The 23,589-nt window shown below is 50.5% G+C and overlaps 2 protein-coding genes across 3 annotated transcripts in view; both read right to left on the bottom strand.

Moving 5' to 3' along the window:
* HNRNPUL1 (heterogeneous nuclear ribonucleoprotein U-like 1) overlaps positions 1-10,063 on the bottom strand; it is a 50,976-nt gene extending 40,913 nt beyond the window's left edge. The window contains exons 1-4 of the mRNA XM_011936528.1: positions 10,046-10,063; positions 7,845-8,947; positions 4,316-4,438; positions 183-336 (exon numbers count right to left, since the gene is read on the bottom strand). Of these exons, the coding sequence (XP_011791918.1) occupies positions 183-336; positions 4,316-4,438; positions 7,845-8,145 (578 nt within the window). The 5' untranslated portion in view covers positions 8,146-8,947; positions 10,046-10,063. The remainder of the gene's footprint in view (positions 1-182; positions 337-4,315; positions 4,439-7,844; positions 8,948-10,045) is intronic.
* A 781-nt stretch (positions 10,064-10,844) lies between these two features.
* Positions 10,845-23,589, bottom strand: part of AXL (AXL receptor tyrosine kinase) — a 77,260-nt gene continuing 64,515 nt past the window's right edge. For both annotated transcript variants that reach the window (XM_011936515.1, XM_011936516.1), the window contains 6 exons: positions 20,468-20,560; positions 19,942-20,063; positions 19,203-19,312; positions 16,329-16,488; positions 15,291-15,427; positions 10,845-13,057 (listed from right to left, as the gene is read on the bottom strand). In XM_011936515.1, the coding sequence (XP_011791905.1) occupies positions 12,706-13,057; positions 15,291-15,427; positions 16,329-16,488; positions 19,203-19,312; positions 19,942-20,063; positions 20,468-20,560 (974 nt within the window). In that variant the 3' untranslated portion in view covers positions 10,845-12,705. The remainder of the gene's footprint in view (positions 13,058-15,290; positions 15,428-16,328; positions 16,489-19,202; positions 19,313-19,941; positions 20,064-20,467; positions 20,561-23,589) is intronic.

Here is a 23,589-nt window from a genome sequence, read left to right as displayed (position 1 = left end):
AAGGACCAAAAGTTTAGGAAAGCTGAATCTGGTAGTAAGCACAGGAAGGAATAGAAAGCGTGTGAAAGCAGAGGGAATCTCTACTCAGCCCCTCTAGGTTAGTGCAAATGTCCCCAGCAAGCACGAGGCTATGGATATAGAGACCCACCAGAGCAAGGGTGACTGCTGCCTCATACACCCACCTCCTATCCTCTCGGTGCTCAAAGTACCCCCGTCCCCGGTTTTCTTCATAAGGCCTCTTTCGACTCTGGAATTGCTGCCTGTCTGGCTTGAGTTGAGAAGCTTCAGGCGGGAGGAAGCTGGTGGGTGCTCCTTGCTTCATCTCTGTCTTCATTTCTATTGTCAGGAAAAATTCAGACGGTCAGGACACTTGCAAGCTCCCCAGCTATCACTTTTCTGGTCCCTTTTCCCTTGGGAGATGTGAGCAGGATCCTCACTACAGTGATGAAGGGCTGGGCACAGGCAGCTTGCTGAGTTCAATAGAAGCCTGCTGAGCCAACCAAGAGGGCCATACTGGAGAACAGGGCTAGGATCTGAGATGCCATGACCCTACATTCTCCAATTTCTCCTCCCGAAGAACCTCTCACCTCAGTTCTTACAAAGCTTCTCCAGTCTGGCAAGGGAGGGGGAGAGGATGAATTCAACAGGGCATTGTGGTCCTGCAGCTAACTCTACGGGCTTTAGTTGCCCTACCAACAGAGGCCAGAATCACTCCAGTTAAGCCATCCCATAGGTGCAATAACCTCTTTAAATCATACCACTAACAGAAAGTCAGGATGGGATACCGTGCTGTGGACCATGGGTAAGTCCTAGTCTCAGGCAGACTCCAGGAATCAGTGCCTAACCAAGAGCAAACCACAGATGTAGGCTAGCTTAATTTCTCCCACAGCGTTAATCCCTGATGCCGAGGCTCATTCACATCTACTCATTTCTGCATTCAACCCCAGACCATTTTGGATCATTCCCCAGCTTTGGCATGTGGATCACATCACTCGGAAAAGGCTCCTGGTTCTCTAGGGCAGGGATGGTGCTCAGCCATCCTGAAGAGAGCCTCCCTGGTTCCCAGCAATAGGTTGGGCTCACACAAGGCTCCTGATGAATGTCTGTGGGTAACGGCACAGAAAATATTCTCCTGGGGCTGAATGATCCTACAAGTCTCACAGAGCCTGACACAAATCTGCAGTTTAACCTACATTCATTAAAGTTCTGAGCCACCCACAAGAAATGTCTGGGGATTTAACTTTGTGGATGAACCAGAATGGCATTAGAAAAAATCAACCAGATACACTAAGAAAAGGCACTGGGGGGCCACAACACAGTAAAAGCAGCACAAAACTGGGGGTCAGTCCGGGCTCCATCAGTTCTCAATAGCGGGACCCTGCTTTCCAAATAGTAAGGCATAAATGATAAGGAATGCTGCTTATTAACCAAAAGGTCTAGCCCGGGAGCAAGTTTCCTAGGTTCTAGCCCCAGCTCTGCCATCGGACAAGCCAACTCCTCAATCTATAAAATGGGGAGGAGAGGCCAGGCGTGGTGGCTCACACCTGTAATCCCAGCACTCTGGAAGGTCGAGGTGGGCGGATCACGAGGTCAAGAGATCAAGACCATCCTGACCAACATGGTGAAACCCGTGTCTACTAAAAACACACAAAAAATTAGCTGGGCATGGTGGCATGCCTGTAGTTCCAACTACTCGGGAAGCTGAGGCAGGAGAATCGCTTGAACTTGGGAGGCGGAGCTTGCAGTGAGCCAAGATCCCGCCACTGCACTCCAGCCTGGGCAACAGAGCAAGACTCTGTCTCAACAAAAAAAAAAAGGAAAGAGAGAGTTGGCATCACGGGGAACTTTGTTCTATAAAAATATATACTTAACATGCTTGGGAAATCCTAAGTTTAAACAATACAACACAAGGTTTTTTGTCTATTTTTTATTAAAAAAAATATTTTCAGCAACACCAGCCCAAGACAACACAAGGTTTTTAAATTTATTAAAAAAAAATTTTTTTTTGGAGACAGAGGCTTACTGTTGCCCAGGCTGGAATGCAGTGGTGCCATCACGGCTCATTGGAGCCTCAACTTCCTAGCTCAAGCCATCCTCCCACCTCAGCGTCAAGAGTAGCTGGGCTCAGTGACTCATGCCCGTAATCCCAGCACTTTGGGAGGCCGAGGCGGGTAGATCACCTGAGGTCAGGAGTTTGAGACCAGCCTGGCCAACATGGTGAAACCCCATCTCTACTAAAAATACAAAACTTAGCCAGGCGTGGTGGCAGGCGCCTGAAATCTCAGCTACTCAGGAGGCTGAGGCAGGAGAATCGCTTGAATCCGAGAGGCAGAGGTTGCAGTGAGCCGAGATCGCGCCATTGCACTCCAGCCTGGGGAACAAGAGTGAGACTTCGTCTCAAAAACAAACAAACAACAACAAAAAAGAGTAGCTGGGACTATAGGAATGTGCAACCATGCTCAACCACGCCCAGGTAATATTTTTATTTTTTAGAGACAGGGTTATGTTGCCCAGGCTGATCTTGAACTCCTGTACTCAAGCAATCTTCCCAAAGTGTTGGGATTACAGGCATGTAATAGCCATCACACTCGGCCTGTTTTTATTTTTGAGGCAAGGTCTTCCTGTCGCCCAGGCTGGAGTACAGTGTACAATCATAGCTTACTGCAGCCTCGAACTCCTGGGCTCAAGTGATCCTCCTGACTCAGTCTTCTGAGTAGCTGGGACTACAGGCATGTCACCGTGCTCAGTCGAATCTTAATTTTTTCTAAGACAACAGGGGTCTCACTATGTTGCCCAAGCTAGTCTTGGATTCCTAGGCTCAAGTGATCCTCCTGCCTTGGCCTCCTAAAGTGCTAGGATTACAAGCACGAGCCACTATGCCCTGACCTACTTTTTAGTTTTTTTTCCCTTTGAGACAGGGTCTTGCACTGTCACTCAGGCTGGAGTGTAATGGTGCAATCATAGCTTACTGTAGCCTCAAACTCCTGGGCTCAAGTGATCCTCCTACCTCTGTCTCCTGAGTAGCTTTAACTATAGGTGTGTGTATGTACACAGTCATAGCCATGCCTGGTTAATTTTTAAATTTTTTGTAGAGAAGGGGTCTCACTATGTTGCCCAGTCTGGTCTGGAACTCCTGGTCTCAAATGATCCTACTACCTTGGCCTCCCAAAGTGTTGGAATTATAGGTGTGAGCCAGCGCACCTGGCTTGAGGCCTGACACACAGCTGTTTTGTTTTTTTTTTAATTCAGGACTTCTCAGAGCCTTTAATGTTCTAACAAGCATAGTGAATTTCCAAGAGATGATATAGCACATGCTACATTTTCCAGACACATTTGGCTAGGGAACCCTTTTCTGAGAATCCCCTAATAATATCCCCTGGAACAATAATCTTCAGAACATGAGAAATACCAGATTAGACTTAGAAGGCTCTTTCTGGCTCCCCCATTCTAAGATCCTAAATAAGATTCAAACATTAGTCTAGGGGGTCTCAACTCTCCAGGGTCCTGCTACTAACATCTTTTTTTTTTTTTTTTGATGGAGTTTCACTCTTGTTGCCCAGACTGAGTGCAATGGCACGATCTTGGCTCACTGCAATCTCCTACCTTAGTCTCCCAAGTAGCTGCGATTACAGGTGCCCGCCACCACACCTGGCTAATTTTTGTATTTTTTTTTTTGGAGACAGAGTCTCACTCTGTCACCCAGGCTGGAATGCAGTGGCATAATCTCCGCTCACCACAAGCTCCGCCTCTCAGGTTCATGCCATTCTCCTGCCTCAGCCTCCCGAGTAGCTGGGACTACAGGTGGCCGCCACCACGCCCAGCTAATGTTTTGTATTTTTAGTAGAGACGGGGTTTCACCGTATTAGCCAGGATGGTCTTGATCTCCTGACCTTGTGATCCGCCCACCTCGGCCTCCCAAAGTGCTGGGATTACAGGCATAAGCCACCGTGCCAGGCCTAATTTTTGTATTTTTAGTAGAGACGGGTTTCACCATGTTGGCCAGGCTGGTCTTGAACTCCGAACCTTAGGTGATCCGCCCGCCTTGGCCCCCCAAAGTACAGGGATTACAGGAGTGAGCCACCGCACCTAACATCACTTTTATACAGATACCGTGGAACCTCCCCTCTCCCAACACTTGGAAGTAGGACTGAGATCTTTCCTTTAAACAATTCTTGCCAGAGTCACAAAGTCTAGATGAATTGCCCAATAAAAAAGATGCATAGTTTCTCTGGGAAGACACACTCTAAGCAGAGGGTAAAGGCTCCACGTAGATTCTGTTTCCATCCAAAGAGATGAACCATGTGTATTTTCCTACCTGGGCGATAGACCTGCTGCTGCTCCATTTCCAGTGGTCTCCTCTCGTAGCCGGACTCGTTTTCTTGTTTGATGACTTGGGTATCGTAAAATTGGTTCTGCCTGGTAATATTGTCCATGGCATCTTAAAACAAAATAAAAAATGGCCAATTAGAGGGGCGGTTCATGGAGAACCCTGGACCAAATGGTCCAGAAGGCATCTGCGGGCCCAGGAGCTCAACTTAAGAGTGGTAAGAATAACAATATTAACTATTCATGGAGTGCATACTATACTCCAGAGCCTGGGATACGGCTGAAGACAAACTTGTCCCACTGAAGCCTTCAGTTTAGGGAGACAGACAAATCTTAAAACAAATACATGCAAAAATTTAATATGATTGTGTTGAAGGCTACAAAGTAGTACCAGGAGCTAAGAAAGGGACCTGGAAAATAACAGATAAGCCTTGACTCAAAGGATACATAGATGGTGAGAATGGAGAATGTTACTGGGGTTGGGACAACACATGTGAAATCTCAGAGGTGGAACTAAAACCAGAAATTCCCTCAAGAACCTTGCAGCCTAACCCAGAGCGAACTTTAGAAAGCTAGGATGGGCAGCATACAGGCTCTCCTCCCCAGGGGCTAGCTCTCAGTTAGGGCCCCAAGGGCCCTACTGTTGGCTATGCCAGGAGCCCTGAGGCAGAACCAAAGGGAAGGAGAGACTATTCTGCCACTTGCTAACTGACTGGATACCTTCTCAGAGGATAAATACATCTGGGCACAAACCAGGTGAAGCCCAAAGGGAGGAAAGTCACAGGTCACATGGTTTGCTATGGGTCTGTTTACCAAGGTTGAAGGAGGGCTTAACGAAGGCATGAAGGGGGCTCAAAAGACTTTGTTGTAGCAAGTAACGGAGAGAGGAAGAAATAGCATTATCTCCTTAATTGGAACACAGGGCCCTTTCAAACTATTCTGCTGCTTCCAGGCTCCAAGCGCAGTACTCCGCTTCCCACAAAGCCTCTTTTCCTGAGCATCTCTCCTGTGTCCACAGAGGCAGCCTCTCCTGGAGAGGCTATGATTCTAGGGTCCTTCTCCACTTCCTAAAACATCCCCCTTCTAATAAAAGGCAGGCCCAGTGTTAAGCCCCTCACACATGCGATTTCATTCATAACACCCCCCAGGGGCTAGAGCGGCTGTGAACACACTATTTGTTGATTAACCCCATTTTACACGCAAGGAAACCAGGCTCACAGAGGTGAAGTGACGATTTGAAACGAAGTCTGTCTGAGTCTAGAATCTACTCTCCAAAGCACCTAATTCGCTTTCCTCTCAGAGACGACTCTCTGGCCAGACCACCAGGTGACTACTACCCCACTACCCTTTCTTGCTAGGCATTCCTGCCACGGTCCCTCCTGCTCTAGACACACACACAGGCCCACTCCTTTCTTCACAAGTCTCTGCAGTGGGAAGTCCTCTTTCCAGCACCTGGGTCCTGGGTAATCTCTAGGCCACTGCCTATTCCAAATCCACACTCGCGTTATCTCCCTCCGGGAAACTCTATCTCTTATGAACAAGTATCCAGTGCCGATCCCAAATCTTGTCTCCTCTGTTACCTCATTTCTGTCCTCATTCCCTTAGCCCCAAGTCCCATGGTGCCCTCTATTCAGAAAAACTCCACAAACTCTTATGCCAGAATCCCTTCTACTTACTCCTTAATTTTTCCAGTCCCCCCATTTCCCAGTCCTACTAGAAAGCTGCCCTGAGGCCTGGTGCAGTGATTCATGTCTGTAATCCCAGCACTTCAGGAGGCTGAGGTGAGCAGATCACTTGAACCCAGGAGTTCAAGACCAGCCTGGGCAACATAGCGAGACCCCATCTGTATTTTAAAAAAAGAGAAGAAAGCAAGCTGCTTTTCCTTTTTTGCGACGAAGTTTCACTCTTGTTGCCCAGGCTGGAGTGCAATGGCATAATCTCGGCTGACCACAACCTCCCCATCCCAGGTTCAAGCGATTCTCCTGCCTCAGCCTCCCAAGTAGCTGGGACTACAGGCGCCCACCAGCACGCCCGGCTAATTTTTGTAATTTTAGTAGAGACGGGTGACGGGGTTTCACTATGTTGACCAGGCTGGTCTTGAACTCCTGACCTCGTGATCCGCCCGCCTCGGCCTCCCAAAGTACTGGGATTACAGGCAGGAGCCACTGCACCCGGCCCGAAAGTTGCTTTTTTCTAACTGAAGATTCACTCGGTCCTATACCAGGGTTTCCTCTCCTTAGACAACCGCAGATCTACCCAAACTCATTCCCAGAGTCACACCTCCTGGCTGATGCAGAGTTCTGTGCTGCTCGCTGAAGGCCCCCACTCCCTGGGGACACAAATAACTGCTTCTGGGAATTGACGATATCTCTTGGAGACGCTCAGGTCCAGAAACATTCCCCACACTCCACTCTGAGGCCTCCAGGGAAGTCAACAGGTTTTCTTTCTCTTTGCTCCCTACAGCCTCCCCCCTCCCCATATTCGCTAAGCCAGATACATACTCCTTCTGTGCTGGACACAGGATCCTCTGTCTCCCGCCACATATTTCATCCACTTGGAATGTTACCAACTCATCTGCCCCCATCCCACCCGCAGCTACCCCGTTCTCCAAAAAGCCCAGTTAGCTCTAGACCATTCAGCAGCAGCCTCAGAATTATTTGTCCTCAGTCTTCTTAGCTCTAGACCCCCAGATCCTTTGTCGAGGGAAAAATCCTCTCCCCCTCCAGCCTCTGGACACCAGGGCTCCCTATACCTCTTCCAGAAGCCAACCAGAAAGTCCCCAGATCTCCCAGCACCAAATGTCCAGGCTATGCCTGCTTCAAGGGTGGCCTTCCAGCGCCGGAAGAGAGATGGGGGTGCCCCCTCGCTCCATCTCCCGCAGCCCCTAAATGCTCACCAGCCAAACTCCAAAGCACTGAGTCCATTAGACCCTCCCCAGCCACAGACACCAGCGCCTCCACCTCACCCACCCACCCCCGAACCAAATAGGAGAACTCCCAGGATCGCATCCAGCGGCATACTCCAGGATTCTGCTTCCTCAAAACTCTCGCAGCCCCGCACACCTGGACATTCTTTCCCCACCCTGGAAACACGGCTCCCCACCCCCCAGCCCACACGCTGGGCTGGCAAGGCCGCCAAGCCCAAGGAGCTCCGAACCCCAGGATCCCCATTTTCGAGACCCTCCCAACCCAAATGGAAAACCTCTTGTTCTTCCGACTCTCTTCGGCTCCAGAAACCAGTTTCCGGTCTCCGATCCCTACGGTAAGGAATCCTCCCCGCCACCCCCGTCCCTCACCTCCGAAACCCAGAAGCCCCTCCCCCAGTGTCCCCCCTGCACCGAGTGTCTGGATCCACCCTCCGGTCGTGCCGGGGCCCTTGTCCCCAGATCCTTTTCGGCGGCAGGTAGCGGGATCCCCCGATCCTCAGGTCGTCTCCCCGACCTCAGGCGCTGGACTCCCGCGTCCCACAGCCCTTTCCTCGGCCCAGGCTCCGGGCTCCCCGGCCCCCGCCCCGCGCACTCTCACAATGTCCGTCCGGCCCCGAGTAGCCGCCGGGCTCCGCGTGCGGCTGCAGCCCGGGCGGCGGTGGCTGCGCGGTCCCCTCCAGCTCGGAGCCCCCCTCGGTCTCGACCTCCTCGTTGATGTGCCCGGGTCGCCCCGGTTCGTCGTCGGCCTCGAGCTCCCGCTCGTCGTCAGGCTCCTCGGCCTCCAACGCCGCCTGCAGCCGCTCAGCAAGCTCGGCCTTGAGGCCTCGAGTGTCCAGGCCGCGGCGCTGCAGCTCCTCGCGAAGTTCGTTCACCTTCAGACGGCGCACATCCATGGCCCGGGCCCCCGGGGTGGCCCCCGAGCCCGGCCCGGCCTCCCAGGGCTCTGTCCCCCTTAAACCTTTCCTGTCAGGAGGCGAAGGGGGAAAGGGGGGGGGCCCACTCCAATGGCGGCGGCGGCTCAAAATGGCCGCCGCCACCGCCTCCCCCTTCACCTGTGCCTCTTCCGATGTAATACGAGTGCCAATTGGTCAGTGCATGGGGCAACGGGCGCGGGCCCGGAGACCTAGCCTATCAGAGTGCAGTTTTCAAAACAACGGCAACGAGAAGGCCTAGGAGCTACCGGGTAGGAAGCGTTGGCCTGCGTCGAAGCCGAGGCCGGAGCGGAGGGCGGGAAAAGGGAGGAGGCGGAGCGTGCGCTGATTGGGTAGCTCTCGCGCGCCGGCTGCAGTAAAGCCCAATGAAAATAAGGGAGTAACGCTTTGGACCAATCAGCGGTGAGATCTCAGAATGAGCATCCGACGGCCTTTCCTGCGCAGTCCTTTCATCAAACTAAGTGTCTCTGTAACACACATTCCGATTGGTGTACATCTCCCGCCCCTTGAGGAGTCCGAGCGGGTAAAACCACTAGAACCAATCAAATGGAGGGTCGTCAGAAACCCCTCCTTCCTGTTGCCTTTAAGAAACCGGAAAGAGATGAATTCACCAGGGGCTCGCCCCTTGCCGTTAGGGCGGTTTCAAAACAATCTGCCCACCAATCGCAGTTATTGTCTTAGCTCACTAAAGCGTAGAGATGGCTCGTTTTAGGAAAAGTGCCCCAGATTGGCCGTGCTTTAGAGGACTGCCTCACAAATTTCTCTGTAGGAGGAGGTATAGGAAATAGAGATTAAGTGGATATACAGTTCGTAATCTGGAAGGAACCCAGTTGCCTTTAGTAAAAGCAAAATTTTGACTTTAGAGAGTCCCGAAGGTTTGGCTATAGAGACTAGACTAACAACGGGAGGCTAGTTGTAAAGGACACGGCCTCCCCTTCCCTTGGGTAGTCCGCGGCCGCCTTGCTCTATGGTCGGTGCCTGACGTGGAACGGGCGCTCTGCACGCGACCATAGAGCCTTCCCCTTCCGAAAGACATCCAGAAGTTCACCAACCGCCCTCTCCAATCCTCTAATCGGCTGTTCCCGTAAATCGGGCTGTCTGGCGTCTGTATTGACAAGCTCAAACCCACGGATCCGTCGTTAACCTTCGCGCTCATGAATACAAAAGCCACAGAGCTTCCCTGTGTCTAATGCTGCACCACCTGTCGCCTCTCAGAAAACAAAACTCGAGTAAGACGCAATCGGGATACATGATGCAGACGCCCACTGCCTCCTGAGCCACACGTTAAGCCCGCAGAAGCCACACACCATTTCTACTTAGACAAAGGCACACCCCGCAGACGTAAACAAACAGGCGTGCGTCAGATCAGACGCATCCAGTTCTTTTTTTTGTTTTTTTTTTTTTGGGACGGAGTCTCGCTCTTGTTGCCCAGGCTGGAGTGCGGGGCCTCGATCTCAGCTCACCGCAACCTCCGCCTCCCGTGTTCAAGCGATTCTCCTGCCTCAGCCTTCCGAGTAGCTGGGATTACAGGTCCCCGCCACCGCGCCCGGCTAATTTTTGTATTTTTAGTAGAGAGGGGTTTCACCATGTCGGCCAGACTGGTCTCGAACTCCTGACCTCAAGTGATCCGCCCGCCTCGGCCTCCCAAAGTGTTGGGATTACAGGCGTTAGCCACCGCGCCCGGCCCCAATTCTGATCTGCTTTGGGTAAGGTACCCAGCTGCAGTGTAGAGGTGCCCACTACGGTCCGCAGAGGCAGGCGGCATCGAATGATAAAGATAACACAGGATAGTTGCACTACAAGCGAACACTACAGCAACCCAGACACACAGCACCCACTCAGCAGCGGGACAGACACTCACGTGGGCCCAGAGGTTCCAGTCCAGACACCCCGCCCCTCGCCCACGTCCGACTTCCTCTCTCTCTCCTCCCAGCTTCCCACAATGATTTGTTCTAAAAAAGTTTGTGGCCCGGATTGAACTGTCGCCGGTTCTCAGGAGTCGCCACTGGAGGGCGTCCGGGCGCTGCCAAGGGTTTCTCCATTTGCTGCCGGCCACACCCGCGAACGCCTGCTCGCGAGTGCGTGCCAGACACGGTGGGTTGGTCTTGGCTGGAGGCCCCTTGTGGGTCGGTGATGGTCAAAGGTGTTCTGTGCCTGTGTTCCTATGTCAGTCTGAATGTTCGGGGCTGTGAGTACCTGTTGTAATCTCCATGTCTCTTGAGTATTTGTGTCACTTGACTCTGGGTCTGTGTCTCTTCCTATTCGTGACAGGTATCTGCCTGAGCATGTTTGTAAATATGTTTGTGTCTGTGTAATTCTGTGTGTCTGTGTTACTCTATGCATCTGAATTTCAGTCTTTGTATTTGTGACCAGGTCCTCCCGGGTGTGTCCATTAATTCATGTGTCTGTTACTTTGCGGGGGGACAGGTGTGTGTGTGTCTGTGATGCTGGATCCATATGCCAGTTCCTCACTGGGCGTTTCTGAGAGCCTGTGTCTCTGCTTGTGTGTCTTTTTGTCTATCTGTATGTTCATCTCTACCCTCTTTAGTGAGGAGAGAATTCCAAGACCCCACCAAGCCTTCTTTTTTCTGATGCGGGAAACTGAATTGCCAGGGAATGGGGCCACATCACAGCTAAAAGGAGACAAGAGGAGACAGAAGCTCATTGATATACAAAGTTTTATGTGACCTGAGCCCCTCTGAAGGCACCAGAGTCCACACTCTATACTCAGAAGATGAGGGATTGGCTCAGGGGGGCAACATAACCCGGAAGGTGGGAGATCGTCCATCCCCTGCGGGAAAGGAGGCATCCCTAATGCATTGCACAGGCTTGAAGGGGGCACACCCCCACAGGAGGGGAGGAGGAAGCAATGATGGCTAAAAAGGAGAGGGGCATCCCAAAGAATACTATAGTATAGGGTTAGAACCTTGGAATTGCACCTAATAATCTAGACCTTTAGACTCTTAGAAACTTAGAACATTTGAGCCTTGGAACTACAGTGCCTAGAACTATAAGATTTTAGAAATGTGGATTCTTGGACGCTTAACCATGGTCCTAGAGAGGCAGAATGCAGCAAAGAACCTAAAGGTGTCCAACATTAGAAATGATTAGAACTTGGTGTCTAGTTAGTCACAACTGAGTGTGAGAGTCTTATAACTTAGATGCTTAGGATCCAGAATCTTGGACCAATGGAATCTAAAGTGCCTTGAAACAGAACAAACCATTAGAATCTTATTTAATTGTCTAGAATCTTGGAGCATCTGATCTAGAATCTTAGACACAGAGAATCTAAGATCTTAGAGTAAGTCTTAGAATATCACATCTTAGAACATTGGACCTTAGAAACTCCATCTTTAGACTCTTAAAACTTTTGAATTGCAGATTCTAGAGCTTTTGACCCTTAGGATGTAGGATCTTATACAAGAGAATCTATTATCATAAAGCCTCAGAAACTATAATTGATCATCATTAGAATCTTAGAACTTGAGAAGATAAAATTTTGAAGGCTTATGGTCTAGAGTCTTACAGCCAGAGTATCTAGACTCTCAGAGCCTTAAAACATCATATTTTAGATACTAGGCCTTAGAACCTCCATGTCTAGAATTAAAGAATCTTTAGAATCTAGAATCTTACATTCTAAGGACTCTGAACCCTAGAAAAATAAAAATCTAGAATCATAGAGCCTTAGATCCTAAAATCAGAATCTTAGAGCTTTAAAACCTAAAACCTTGAGGCCTTATGAAAAATATTAGAACCAGAAAATCTAAAACCACAGAATCTCAGAGCCTTAGAATAGTAGGTCTTAAGGTTGAGTGCAGTGGCTCATGCCTGTAATCCCAGCACTTTGGGAGGCCGAGGTGGGTGGATCACTTGAGGTCAGGAGTTTTAGACCAGCCTGGCCAGCATGGTGAAACCCTGTCTCTACTAAAAATACAAAAATGAGCCAGGTGTGGTGGCAGGTGCCTGTAATCCCGGCTACTTGGGAGGCCGAGGCAGGAAAATCATTTGAACTTGGTAGGTGGAGGTTGCAGTGAGGCAAGATTGCACCACTGCACTCCAGCCTGGGTGACACAGTGAGACTCTATCTCAATAAAAAAAAAAAAAAGAAAAAAAGGAAAGAAAAAAAAGTAGGCCTTAAAACCTTAGCATTTTAATGGAATTAGAGACTTTGGAATTTCAGGTCCTTAGAACCAAAGACTCATAGCATCTTTGAAACCTAGAACCTTTGAATCTAGACTCTTTGAACCTTAGACTCTAGAGTCTTGGAATGTTAATACCTGGGAGGACTTCACATATTGCAATCCAACCCCTTCCTTTTACAGATGGTGATGCTACTGCTTTCAAGGTGATGCTACTGTACAGAGAAGGGGAGGGACCTGTCTGGGATGGAGGTGGGATAGGTAGGAAGATAGGGCTTCAGGTGGGGATAAGGCCTGGGGTGGGGAAGTGGGGAGGTGGAGTTTCCCCCAGTGGCAGTGCCTAGCTTGGATCCTGAGAGGGAGTCCCAGGTGGAGGGTTGTCTCAGGCGCCATCCTCCTGCCCTGGGGCTGCTGGGGAGCCCCTATCAGCAGGCTGAGCAGGGCTAGGGGTTGTGGAAGGGCAGAGGACATAGCGTCCCGCAGGATGGACCTCAGCCGAAGTGAGGCAGCTACAGGAATCCTTAGGGTCTGGCTGGGTTGGGGGGTCAGCTCCTCCAGCAGCTCCAGGGGGTTCAGGATAACCTCCACCCTCATCCATGTTGACATAGAGGATTTCGTCAGGCTCCTGGGCAGGAGGCAAGGCCTTCAGTGTGTTCTCCAAATCTTCCCGCAGCTCTGTAAAACTTGGCCGGTCCTGGGGATTTAGCTCCCAGCAGCGCGACATCAAGGCATACCTAGGGCAGCAAAACGAGGGTTGGGAGATTGAGCAGGGACTCAGAAGGGGGGCATTCTGGGAGCCTGGGGACATTTTAGGACACTCAGGGGACTGGGGGCATTTTAGGGGACTGGAGGGAGCCTCAGCAGTTTGAAGCCATCTATGGAGATTTGGGAATTCCCAAGAGTTTCTGAGTTGGGTCCTGGGAGACTCAGGAGCTGGGAAGGGTCTTGGGAAACCTGTCTGGGTATGGAGTAGTATTCTGATGAGGGTTTGCTAGAACAGACCTTCCCAGCTCCCCTGAACAGACTTGCATCAAAGCCTGGCTATACCTCTTACAAGCTGTGCTGGTTTAAAATAGATCCATAAATTCTTTGACCCTCCTCCCTGCAAAAGATGGAGAATAAATCGTCTCCTCTTGAGCATGGGCAGGACTTCGTGACTTGATTCTGATTTGGCAGAAGCAATGGCGTGTGTGACTTCTGAGACTAGGTCATAAAAGGTATGCGGCTTCCTCACACTTTGTCTTGCCATGTTGTGAGTAAGATCAAAGGGGTCCACCTGGCAACGAACTGAAGCCCCCTGCCACAGCCATGTGAGTAAGCCACCTTGAAAGCAATCTTCCAGTCCCAAGCTTCAGATGACTGCAGCCCCCAATGATATCTTTGTAACTTCATTAGAGATCCTGAACCAAAATCACTCTGGTAAGCTGTTCCCAATATCCAACTTTCAGAAACCACGTGAGATAATAAATGTTTGTTGTTTTAAACTACTCGATTTGGGGATATAGATAATAAACACACCAGCTGTGCAACCTTTGACAAATAAATCGCCCTCCCAGACTGGGCACAGTGACTCATGCCTGTAATCCCAGCACTTTGGGAGGCTGGGGCGGGTGGATGATGAGGTAAGGATATCAAGACAATCCTGGCTAATGCAGTGAAATCCCATCTCTACTAAAAATACAAAAAAAAAAAAAAATTAGCTGGGCGTGGTGGCACGTGCCTGTAGTCCCAGCTACTTGGGAGGCTGAGGCAAGAGAATCGCTTGAACCTGGGAGGTTGCAGTGAGCCAAGATCAAGCCATTGCACTCCAGCCTGGGCGACAGAGCAAGACTTCAATAAATAAATAAAAATAAATTACCCTCCCTGTAGGACTGGGTTTTCTCATCTGCAAAGTGGGAATCGTAATGATACCTCTCTACACCATATGGCTGTGGTAAGGACCAAATGATCTAACACATGCCAGGCACCTAAAACAGTGCCTTCTAGTCAGTTCAATAAAAATAATAACTGTTGGCCGGGCGCGGTGGCTCAAGCCTGTAATCCCAGCACTTTGGGAGGCCAAGACGGGCGGATCACGAGGTCAGGAGATCGAGACCATCCTGGCTAACATGGTGAAACCCCACCTGTACTAAAAAATACAAAAAATTAGCCGGGCGAGGTGGCGGGCGCCTGAGTCCCAGCTACTCGGGAGGCTGAGGCAGGAGAATGGCGTAAACCCGGGAGGCGGAGCTTGCAGTGAGCTGAGATCCGGCCACTGCACTCCAGCCTGGGCGACAGAGTGAGACTCCATCTCAGAAAAAAAAAAAAAAATGTTAACTGTTATTTTTACTCCTCTCAGCTCTTGGAGTACCCAAGGTGGACTGAGGAGTCTGAAGCCCCAGGCTGTCTCCTTCTGACCCAACCAGCCTTCTCTCTTTACCCTCAAAGTGCTGGCTAAATGTCACGGCCTTCTCCGCATGCTCTAATATTGCAGAGTTTGATAAGCATTCCCTAAAGGATCCTGCAAACATCTCAGAGGAGACCTGAGTCTGGAGAAGGTCAATAAAACAAACTGGAGGGTTTTGCAGAGAGTCCTGGGTGTTGAAGAGCAGGTGGGGGAAGTGTGGTGTGCTCAGGAGTCTGGAATGAGAAGTCTCTGGGAGTGCATGTCCCAAAGGCAGGGCCGCCAGGTAAGACTGTGCTGTTCTTCACTACCCAAGGATACCTGGCTTGGGGATGGGGAGCCACGGGACTGATTCAGCCCGCATTCCAGACACAGACAAAGGAGGAAAGGGTGCCTTTAGCTGATTTGCACCCCACTGGCCAGTGGTGGCCCTACTCAGAGCATTGGTGAGGGGCAAGTGGGTCATTCAGCATTCTCAGGGATTCTGTCCGGGTTATAGAGAGTACTGGACCTGTGAGGGCCATGTGGGAGTAGTCAGGGGTTTGGAATGAATTCTGGGTTGGGGGAAACCTAAGGGTCCTCACAGTCCATCCAGACAGTCCGCAGGCTGCTTCAGGCGATTTCCCTGGCGCAGATAGTCATAAATCTCGCTGTTCTCCACGCCTGGATATGGGGTTTGGCCTCTTGTGGCAATCTCCCACATTGTCACCCCGAAGGACCACTGTGAGGGGCAGAGGGGAGGGAATTAGACGGTCTCTCCTGCACAGAATCACCCACCCCAATACCCAGGTTCATGGGTACACCCACACTTATGTACACATGTTCACAACCATCTTCTGGGAGCGTCACAAGTATTCATAGAAACATAATACTTTAGCTGGGTGCAGTGGCTCACGCCTGTAATCCCAGCACTTTGGGAAGCTGAGGTGGGTGGACCGCCTGAGGTCAGGAGTTTAAGACCAGCCTGGCCAATATAGTGAAACCCCATCTCTACTAAAAGTACAAAAATTAGCCAGGCGTGGTGGTGGGCGCCTGTAATCCTAGCTACTCGGGAGACTGCGGCAGGAGAATTGCTTCAACCCGGGAGGTAGAGGTTGCAGGGAGCCGAGATCATCATGCCACTGCACTCTAGCCTGGGTGACAGCATGAGACTCCATGTCAATAAAAGAAAAAAAAAAAAGAAAGAAAAAAAATATGTAAAATATTTGACACAGGTATACACATGAATAAGTAACTTTTGTGGATGCATACACATGCTCATCATCACATGCGTATACACACTTCATGGACACATGAGCTCATGTGCCACTCTGCACACCCTGGCTGTCCACATTCTATGAGTGTGTGCGCATGCACACATAATCACTGTAGCTTCTTCTAACCTAAACTGTCTACACTGCTACCATGCACACATGGGCCTGTATTTATCCTGGGCATGTATGCACCACTGTTCAGAGATGCCCACCATACTCCAAGACATGCCTAGCCCATGTAGACAAGCCCCTGCAAAGGGAAGCCCACATGTCCCTGTGACCCTTGCATTCACAGCCGCCCAGGCATAGTGTGTGATGGTCAGGCCATGCCCTCCCATGGTTCCCCACTCTTGGTGGGGATGCACATACCACATCACTCTTGCTCGTGTAGACACGGTCAGCTAGACTCTCAATGGCAATCCACTTGACTGGCATCTTGGCGATACGTCCCTGGCGGTAGTAGTCCCCATTGTAGATCTTCTTGGAGAGCCCAAAGTCCGCCACACACACAGACATGTTCTCATTCAGCCTGTTTGGATTGGGGAAAGGAACAGGGTCAGGGTCAGGGCATCGGTCACCTCCACCAGGAAGTCTGCCCTGGCTCTCAGACACATCTGCACCTCCTCCCCTCACTGTCCTGGCTGCAGGGTGGGGATATGTCTCCCAAATCTTCACCCCATGCCAGAAGGGAACTGCTTTACTTCTTGTTCACTCTGTCAAATGAGGATGGGACAAAGGGCTTCCTCAGGCCTTCCCAACTTTGGCTCTTTGCTAGATTCTACGGTCCTTCCTTGGGTTTGATTCCTTGATGAAAAAACTTTTTTTTTTTCTTGAAGTATACTGTACATACGGAAATGTGCACAAGTCGTAAGTGAGCAGCTCACTGAATTTTCACACACACACACACACACACCCCCATGTAACCAGCACCCAAATAAAAAACAGAATGTGGCTGGGCACAGTGGCTCACACCTGTAATCCCAGCACTTTGGGAGGCCAAGGCAGGTGGACCACTTGAGGTCAGGAGTTCGAGACCAGCCTGGCCAACATAGTGAAACTCTTGTCTCTACTAAAAGTACAAAAATTAGCCAGGTGTTGTGGTGCACACCTGAAATCCCAGCTACATGGGAGGCTGAAGCAAGAGAATCAGTTGAACCCAGTAGGTGGAGGTTGCAGTGGACTGAGATCACGCCACTGCATTCCAGCCTGGGCAACAGAGCAAGTGAGACTCCATCTCAAAAAAAAAAAAAAATGGCCAGGCACAGTGGCTGAAGCCTGTAATTTCAGCACCTTGGGAGGCCAAGGTGGGAGGATCACTTGAGGCTAGGAGTTCAAGACCAGCCTGGAAAACAAAACAAGACCCTGTCTCTACAAAAAAATTTAAAAATTAGGTGGACATGGTGGCATGTGTCTGTAGTCCCAGCTACTTAGGAGGCTGAGGCAGAAGGATAGCTTGAGCCAGTAGTTGGAGGCTACAGTGAGCTATGTTCATGCCACTGCACCCCACACTAAACGACAGAGTAACACTCTGTCAAAACAAAAAAGAAAAGAAAGGGAACGAAAGAGAAAGAAAGGGAAAGAAAGAGAGGGAGGGAGGAAGGAAGGAAGGAGAAAGAAAAAAAGGAAGGAAGGAAAGAGAAAGAAAGAGAGACAAAAAGAAAGAAAAGAAAAGAGAAAAGAAAAGAAAGAAAATCCATGGGACAGGACATTCATACGATGGAATACCATACCACACAGCAAAGAAAAAGAGCAAACTACTCCTACACAGATTCATCTCAAAAACATCACGCTGAGCCATAGAAGCCAGACACGAAACAGTACAAACTGCATGATCCCATTTGTATGACTTTTCAGAACAGGCGAAACTAGCATGAGAAGTCAGGAAAGGGGTACCACTTGGTGGTAGTGATTGGGAAGAGGAAGAGGCATGAAGGAGCCTGCTGGGGCTAAGAAATATTCTTTACCTTGATCTAGTGGTTACATGGGTCTATACCCATAAAAACTCATCGAGCTGAGCTTGCACATATACGATGTGTATATTTTAGTGTATGGAAAATATACATCAATTTTTTTGGAGATGAGGTCTTGCTCTGTTGCCCAGGCAGTAGTGAAGTGATAGCATCATGGCTCACTTCAGCCTCAACCTCCTGGGCTCAAGCAGTCCTCCCACCTCAGCCTCCCAAGTAGCTGGGATCACAGGCATACACCACCATGCCCAGATAATTTATTTTTTGTAGAGGCAGGGTTCACTATGTTGCCCAGGCTGGTCTTGAACTCCTGGGTACAAGTGATCCTCCCTGCCTCAGCTTCCCAAAGGGCTGGGATTATAGGTGTGAGCCACTGCACCCGGCCGAGACTAATATTCTAACTCTGTGGTTCCATTCCCTCCACCCTCTACCCTCCCCTTACCCTCTATTCTGGCTTTTGGGGGATTTATTGTTCTTTTTTTCTTTTTTTTTGAGATGGTGTCTAACTGTTGTTACTCAGGCTGGTCTTGAGGCTCAAGCAATCCTCCCACCTCAGCCTTGGGAATGGCTGGGATTACAGGTTACTATTTCCTTTTTTCTTTCTTTTTTTTTGAGACAGAGTCTCACTCTGTCACCCAGGCTGGAGGGCAGTGATGTGATCTCGGCTCACTGCAACCTCCACCTCCCGGGTTCGAGCAATTCTAGTGTTGGCATTACAGGCACACACCACCACACCCGGCTGAATTTTGTATTTTTAGTAGAGAGGGGGTTTCGCCAAGGCTGGTCTCAAACTCCTGGCCTGAAGTGATCCACCCACTTCGGACTCCCAAAGGGCTGGGATTACAGGCGTGAGCCACCACGCCCTGTCTGGCATGTTTTCTGCTTGTCCATTGGTGGGGAGTTTGGTTTCCTTATACAGTGTGGCTGCTTCCAAAGGGCAGCCCCAGGCAAGACATCCAGCATGGAGTGGGACAGAGATGGGGCTCACATGTCCCCACCCCCATTGGTCACCTCAGCCCCTTTGCTCACCTCATGCTGTGCACTGAGCCCACCTTCTGGTCTCTTCCCTCTCCGCATCCAAATGCTCCTTCCAGATCTCAGTTCAGGACCCACCTCCTCCAGGAAGCCTTCCCAGACGCCCTTACTTTCTTTCCTGGTCCTGAGTTCTGACCTGCCCTTAGTGGGTGTCTAGCCCCGCTTCCATCCTAAGAAGGAGGGAGGGAGCTCCCTCAGGGAGTGCGGGAGCAGCGTGGGGGTGTCCCTGAAAGGCACTCACATGCAGTTCCTGGCCGCCAGGTCCCGGTGTATGAATCTCTTGGTGCTCAGATATTCCATGCCACTGGCGATGTCCGCCATGAACTTCACTAGCATCTGAGTGGGCAGGTACTGGGGAGCCAAGGCAGGTGGGAGGAGAGGCCAACAGAGTCCCTAATGTGATCCCTCCTCCCTCCATCCCTCTGTGCACGCCTAGCTCTGCCCGAATTGGTTTCCCATGGCCCTGACAGTTCCACCCAACCCCTCTCAATGGCCTGCAAGGTCCTATAAACTTGCTCCAGCCTTCCTTTCGGACTTGATCGCCTATGTTCTTGCCCTTGACTGACACTCACCAGACTCCTCTCTGGTCTTCAGACAAACAGTGATCATTCCCACCTCCGAGCCTTTGCCTATGCTGTGTGCTCTGTTGGGATCGCTTCCTGCCCAGATTTCCACATATCCCCCCAGCCCCAACTCCTTCACAGTCACCTCCTCAGCAAGATCTTCCACGTCCACCCAAATTCACTGCCTGGCCTCCTTATCATCCATCCTAGTGTATTTCCTTCCTAGCACTGAAACACTTAAATCATCTAGCTTAGGTATTTATTAGCTTGTTTATTGTCTGCCCCTCCCCTGCTGGAAGACATGCTCCAGAAGAGTAAGCTCCTGGTCACCATCGTCTTCCCAGGGTCTGAGCAGCACTGGGTACCTCATAGATACTCAGTTAATATTTGTAGACTGGATGACTAAATGCCCCTTACCACTGGCTGGTCCCCAAGCCGGGAATAGAGGAGGAAGCTGTGTAGGTCTCCATGCTTCATGAAGGGTAAGATGACCACAGGTGCTGGAAAGCTCTCTCGTTCAGAACCCTGGAAACAGACACCTGAGCCCCCCAGATAGCCCTGTCACTCCTACTGGGCAGAAGGGGAAGCCAAGCCCCCTCCCAGCCAGCCTCCAGTGTCTCCTTCTCACTCCCCATCCAATCTGGCCACCATATTGTCTGGGGGGTAGTGGCGGTGGCAAGGACCGAGCTGCAGAGAAGCCGTTCCCAGCAGAGTTCCCAGGGACGTTTCCGGAGCCCTCCTGGGGACCTCGGCTATTTCTGGGACTGGTCAGAGGTCACATTCCAAGCTGAGGGAGAGTAGGAGGGGGAAGCTTGCTGACCCTGAAGGAGCAGGGAGCAGGAAGCCTGGAAGTGTGATCTTCCCATGGCCAGAAGAAGGGGGTCTTCCCTCTGCTATGGCCCCCATGGGGCCTGTAGACCCCTTGAATCTGCCCCTCTCTCACCGATGAGCCTCATGACGTTGGGATGGTCGAATTCCTTCATGCAGACTGCTTCACTCAGGAAATCCTCCAGCTCTGACCTTGTGCAGATGGCAACTTGAGGGAGAAAAAAAGGTGGGTGTGGTGGAGGGGAGGAGAGGGAGGACTCTCCCTCCACCTCCTCTCCATCATCATCATCATCACTCATCTTCATCAAACATGATTAGTAAGTGCCAGGTGCCGTACTCAGCACTGTATGTGTGTGTGTATATATATATATAGAGAGAGTGTGGTTTTTGTTTGTTTGTTTTGTTTTGTTTTTTGAGATGGAGTCTCACTCTGTTGCCTAGGCTGGAGTGCAGTGGTTCAATCTCAGCTCACTGCAAACTCCGCCTCTTGGGTTCAAGCAATTCTCCTGCCTCAGCCTCCTGAGTAGCTGGGACTACAGGTGCATGCCACTACACCTGGCTAATTTTTTGTATTTTTAGTAGAGACGGGGTTTCACCGTGTTAGCCAGGATGGTCTCGATCTCCTGACCTCAAGATCTGTCCACCTCGGCCTCCCAAAGTGCTGGGATTCAGGAGTGAGCCACTGCGATTGGCCAACTTTGTATCTATTAACGCATTTAATCTTCTCAGGGGCTACTATTGTCATTCCCATTTTATTGTTTTGTTTTTTGTTTTTTGTTTTTGAGACAGGGTCTTGTGCTGTCACCCAGGATGGATGCGATCACAGCAATCACAGCTCACTGTGGATTCAAACTCCTAGGCTTGCCTTCCTGAGTAGCTGGGACCACAGGTGCGCACCACCATCCCGGATATATATATATATATATTTTTTTTTTTGAGATGGAGTTTCACCCTTGTCCCCCAGGCTTGAGTGTAGTGGCGCAATCTTGGCTCACTGCAATCTCTGCCTCCCCAGTTCAAGAGATTCTCGTGCCTCAGCTTTCCAAGTAGCTGGGATTACAGGCATGCACCACCACGCCCGGCTAATTTTTGTATTTTTAGTAGAGATGGGGTTTTACCATGTTGACCAGGCTGCTCTCAAACTCCCCACTTCAAGTGATCTGCCTGCCTTGGCCTCCCAAAGTGCTGGGATTTCAGGTATGAGCCACCGTGCCCGGCCAATTTTTTAAGAGAGACAGTCTTGCTATGTTGTCCAGGCTGGTCTCAAACTCCTAGCCTTAAGTGATCCTTCCACCTCAGCCTCCCAAAGCACTGAGATTACAGACATGAGCCACTGTGCCTGGCCTATCTCTAAAGATGAAGAAAGCAAGGCACAAAAAGGTTACAGAGTCTGCCTAAGGGAACGAACACATGGCTTGGAGGTGGAAGAGGCAGATCTCAAACCTGGGCAGTCTGGCTCCAGGGTCCACCTGTTCACAACCACCCAGGCTGCTTCCTAGCACTTCCCTACCTGCCCTGGGGACCCATACAAGTATCATCCCATTTAACACTTCAGGACACTGTGGCTCACAGAGGCAAAATGACTTGCCCAAGGTTGCACCGCTGGGATTCAGACCCAGGCCAACACTATAACCAGTGAGAGGTTGTGTGGGGAGGATCGCTTGAGCCTCAGAGGTTGAGACTACAGTGAGCTGTGATCCTGCCACAGCACTCCAGCTGGGGCGATGAGCAAGACTCTGTCTCAAAAAACAAAAAACGTATGCCAGGTGTGGTAGCTCATACCTGTAACCCCAACACTTTGGGATGCTGAGGCGGGTGGATCACGAGGTCAGGAGATCGAGACCATCCTGGCCAACATGGTGAAACCCCATCTCTACTAAAAATACAAAAATTAGGTGGGCGTGGTGGTGCGCACCTGTAGTCCCAGCTACTTGGGAGGTTGAGGCAGGAGAATGGCTTGAACCCGGGAGGCGGAGATTGCAGTGAGCCGAGATCATGCCACTGCACTACGGCCTGGTGACAGAGTGAGACTCTGTCTTAAAAAACAAAAACGAAAAAACAAAAAACGTAAACCTGAGGCTGGGTGCAGTGGCTCATGGCTGTAATCCCAGCACTTTGGGAGGCCGAGGCAGGCAGATCACCTGAGGTCAGGAGTTCGAGACCAGCCTGGCCAACACAGTAAAACCCCGTCTTTACTAAAAATACAAAAATTAGCTAGGCGTGGTGGCGTGCGCCTGTAATCCAACTACTTGGGAGGCTGAGGCAGAAGAATCACTTGAACTCAGGAGGGGGAGGTTGCAGTGAGCCGAGATCATGCCACTGCACTCCAGCCTGGACAGCAGAGCGAGATTCCTCCTCAAAACAAAACAAAGCAAAACAAACAAACAAACAAAAATAACCTGGTACACAGGAGGTGCTCAATAATTAATGAATGAGTGGGTAATGACTTCATAACCCAAGCTTTTGAGCCCTGTAATTCAGAAAAGATCATTCTCTACTCACCACCAGCCCCAATCTGAACTCCCTATGCTTCTCCTTCCCTGTGTGTGAAGAACTTAGCCCTGGACTTCCTCTGCTATGTAACCCTGAAATGGCTCGTGCCCTCTCTGATGATGTAAATAATATAGTCCTAGTCCACACTAACAAGCATGTCCTACTTGCCACCCTCAGCATGAAGTGCTTTGCCTCACAGCTTTGGAAGGTGGGGACATTAGGGTCCTTTTTTCCAGATGACAGGTGGGAGATTCAGAGAGGGAAAGTCATTTGCCTGAGATCGCATGGCTGGTAAATGATTCAGCCAGGTATTCTTCATTCTAGAGCTTCTCCTGCTCCGCTATGTATCACAGGGGGCCAGCCCCTGAAAACTACATTTCCCTGGCTCCCTTTCCTAGTGGTTTCCTCTTGGGATTTGCCAATGGGAGGTAGGCCCTGATGGGGCCTACTGGCAGGTAGCGGGGAGGAAGGGAGAAGTCAGGGTATTTCACCCTCTCTCTGCTTCTGGTATTCCCTTGGTGGTGGTTGTGTCTCCTGTGTGTGCATGTGTGTGTTTCAATTTTTTTTTTTTTCAGATGGAGTCTCGCTCTGTCGCCCAGGCTGGAGTGCAGTGGCGCGATCTCAGCTCACTGCAAGCTCTGTCTCCAGGCTTCAAGCAATTCTCCTGCCTCAGCCTCCCCAGTAGCTGGGATTACAGGCACACGCCACCATGCCTGGCTAATTTCTGTATTTTTAGTAGAGGTG

Source organism: Colobus angolensis, unplaced genomic scaffold, assembly GCF_000951035.1.
Source record: "Colobus angolensis palliatus isolate OR3802 unplaced genomic scaffold, Cang.pa_1.0 Scaffold154, whole genome shotgun sequence".
In the NCBI taxonomy this organism is placed as follows: domain Eukaryota; kingdom Metazoa; phylum Chordata; class Mammalia; order Primates; family Cercopithecidae; genus Colobus; species Colobus angolensis.
Note: the sequence above shows the minus strand (reverse complement) of the source record. Positions and strands in the feature narration are given on the sequence as shown.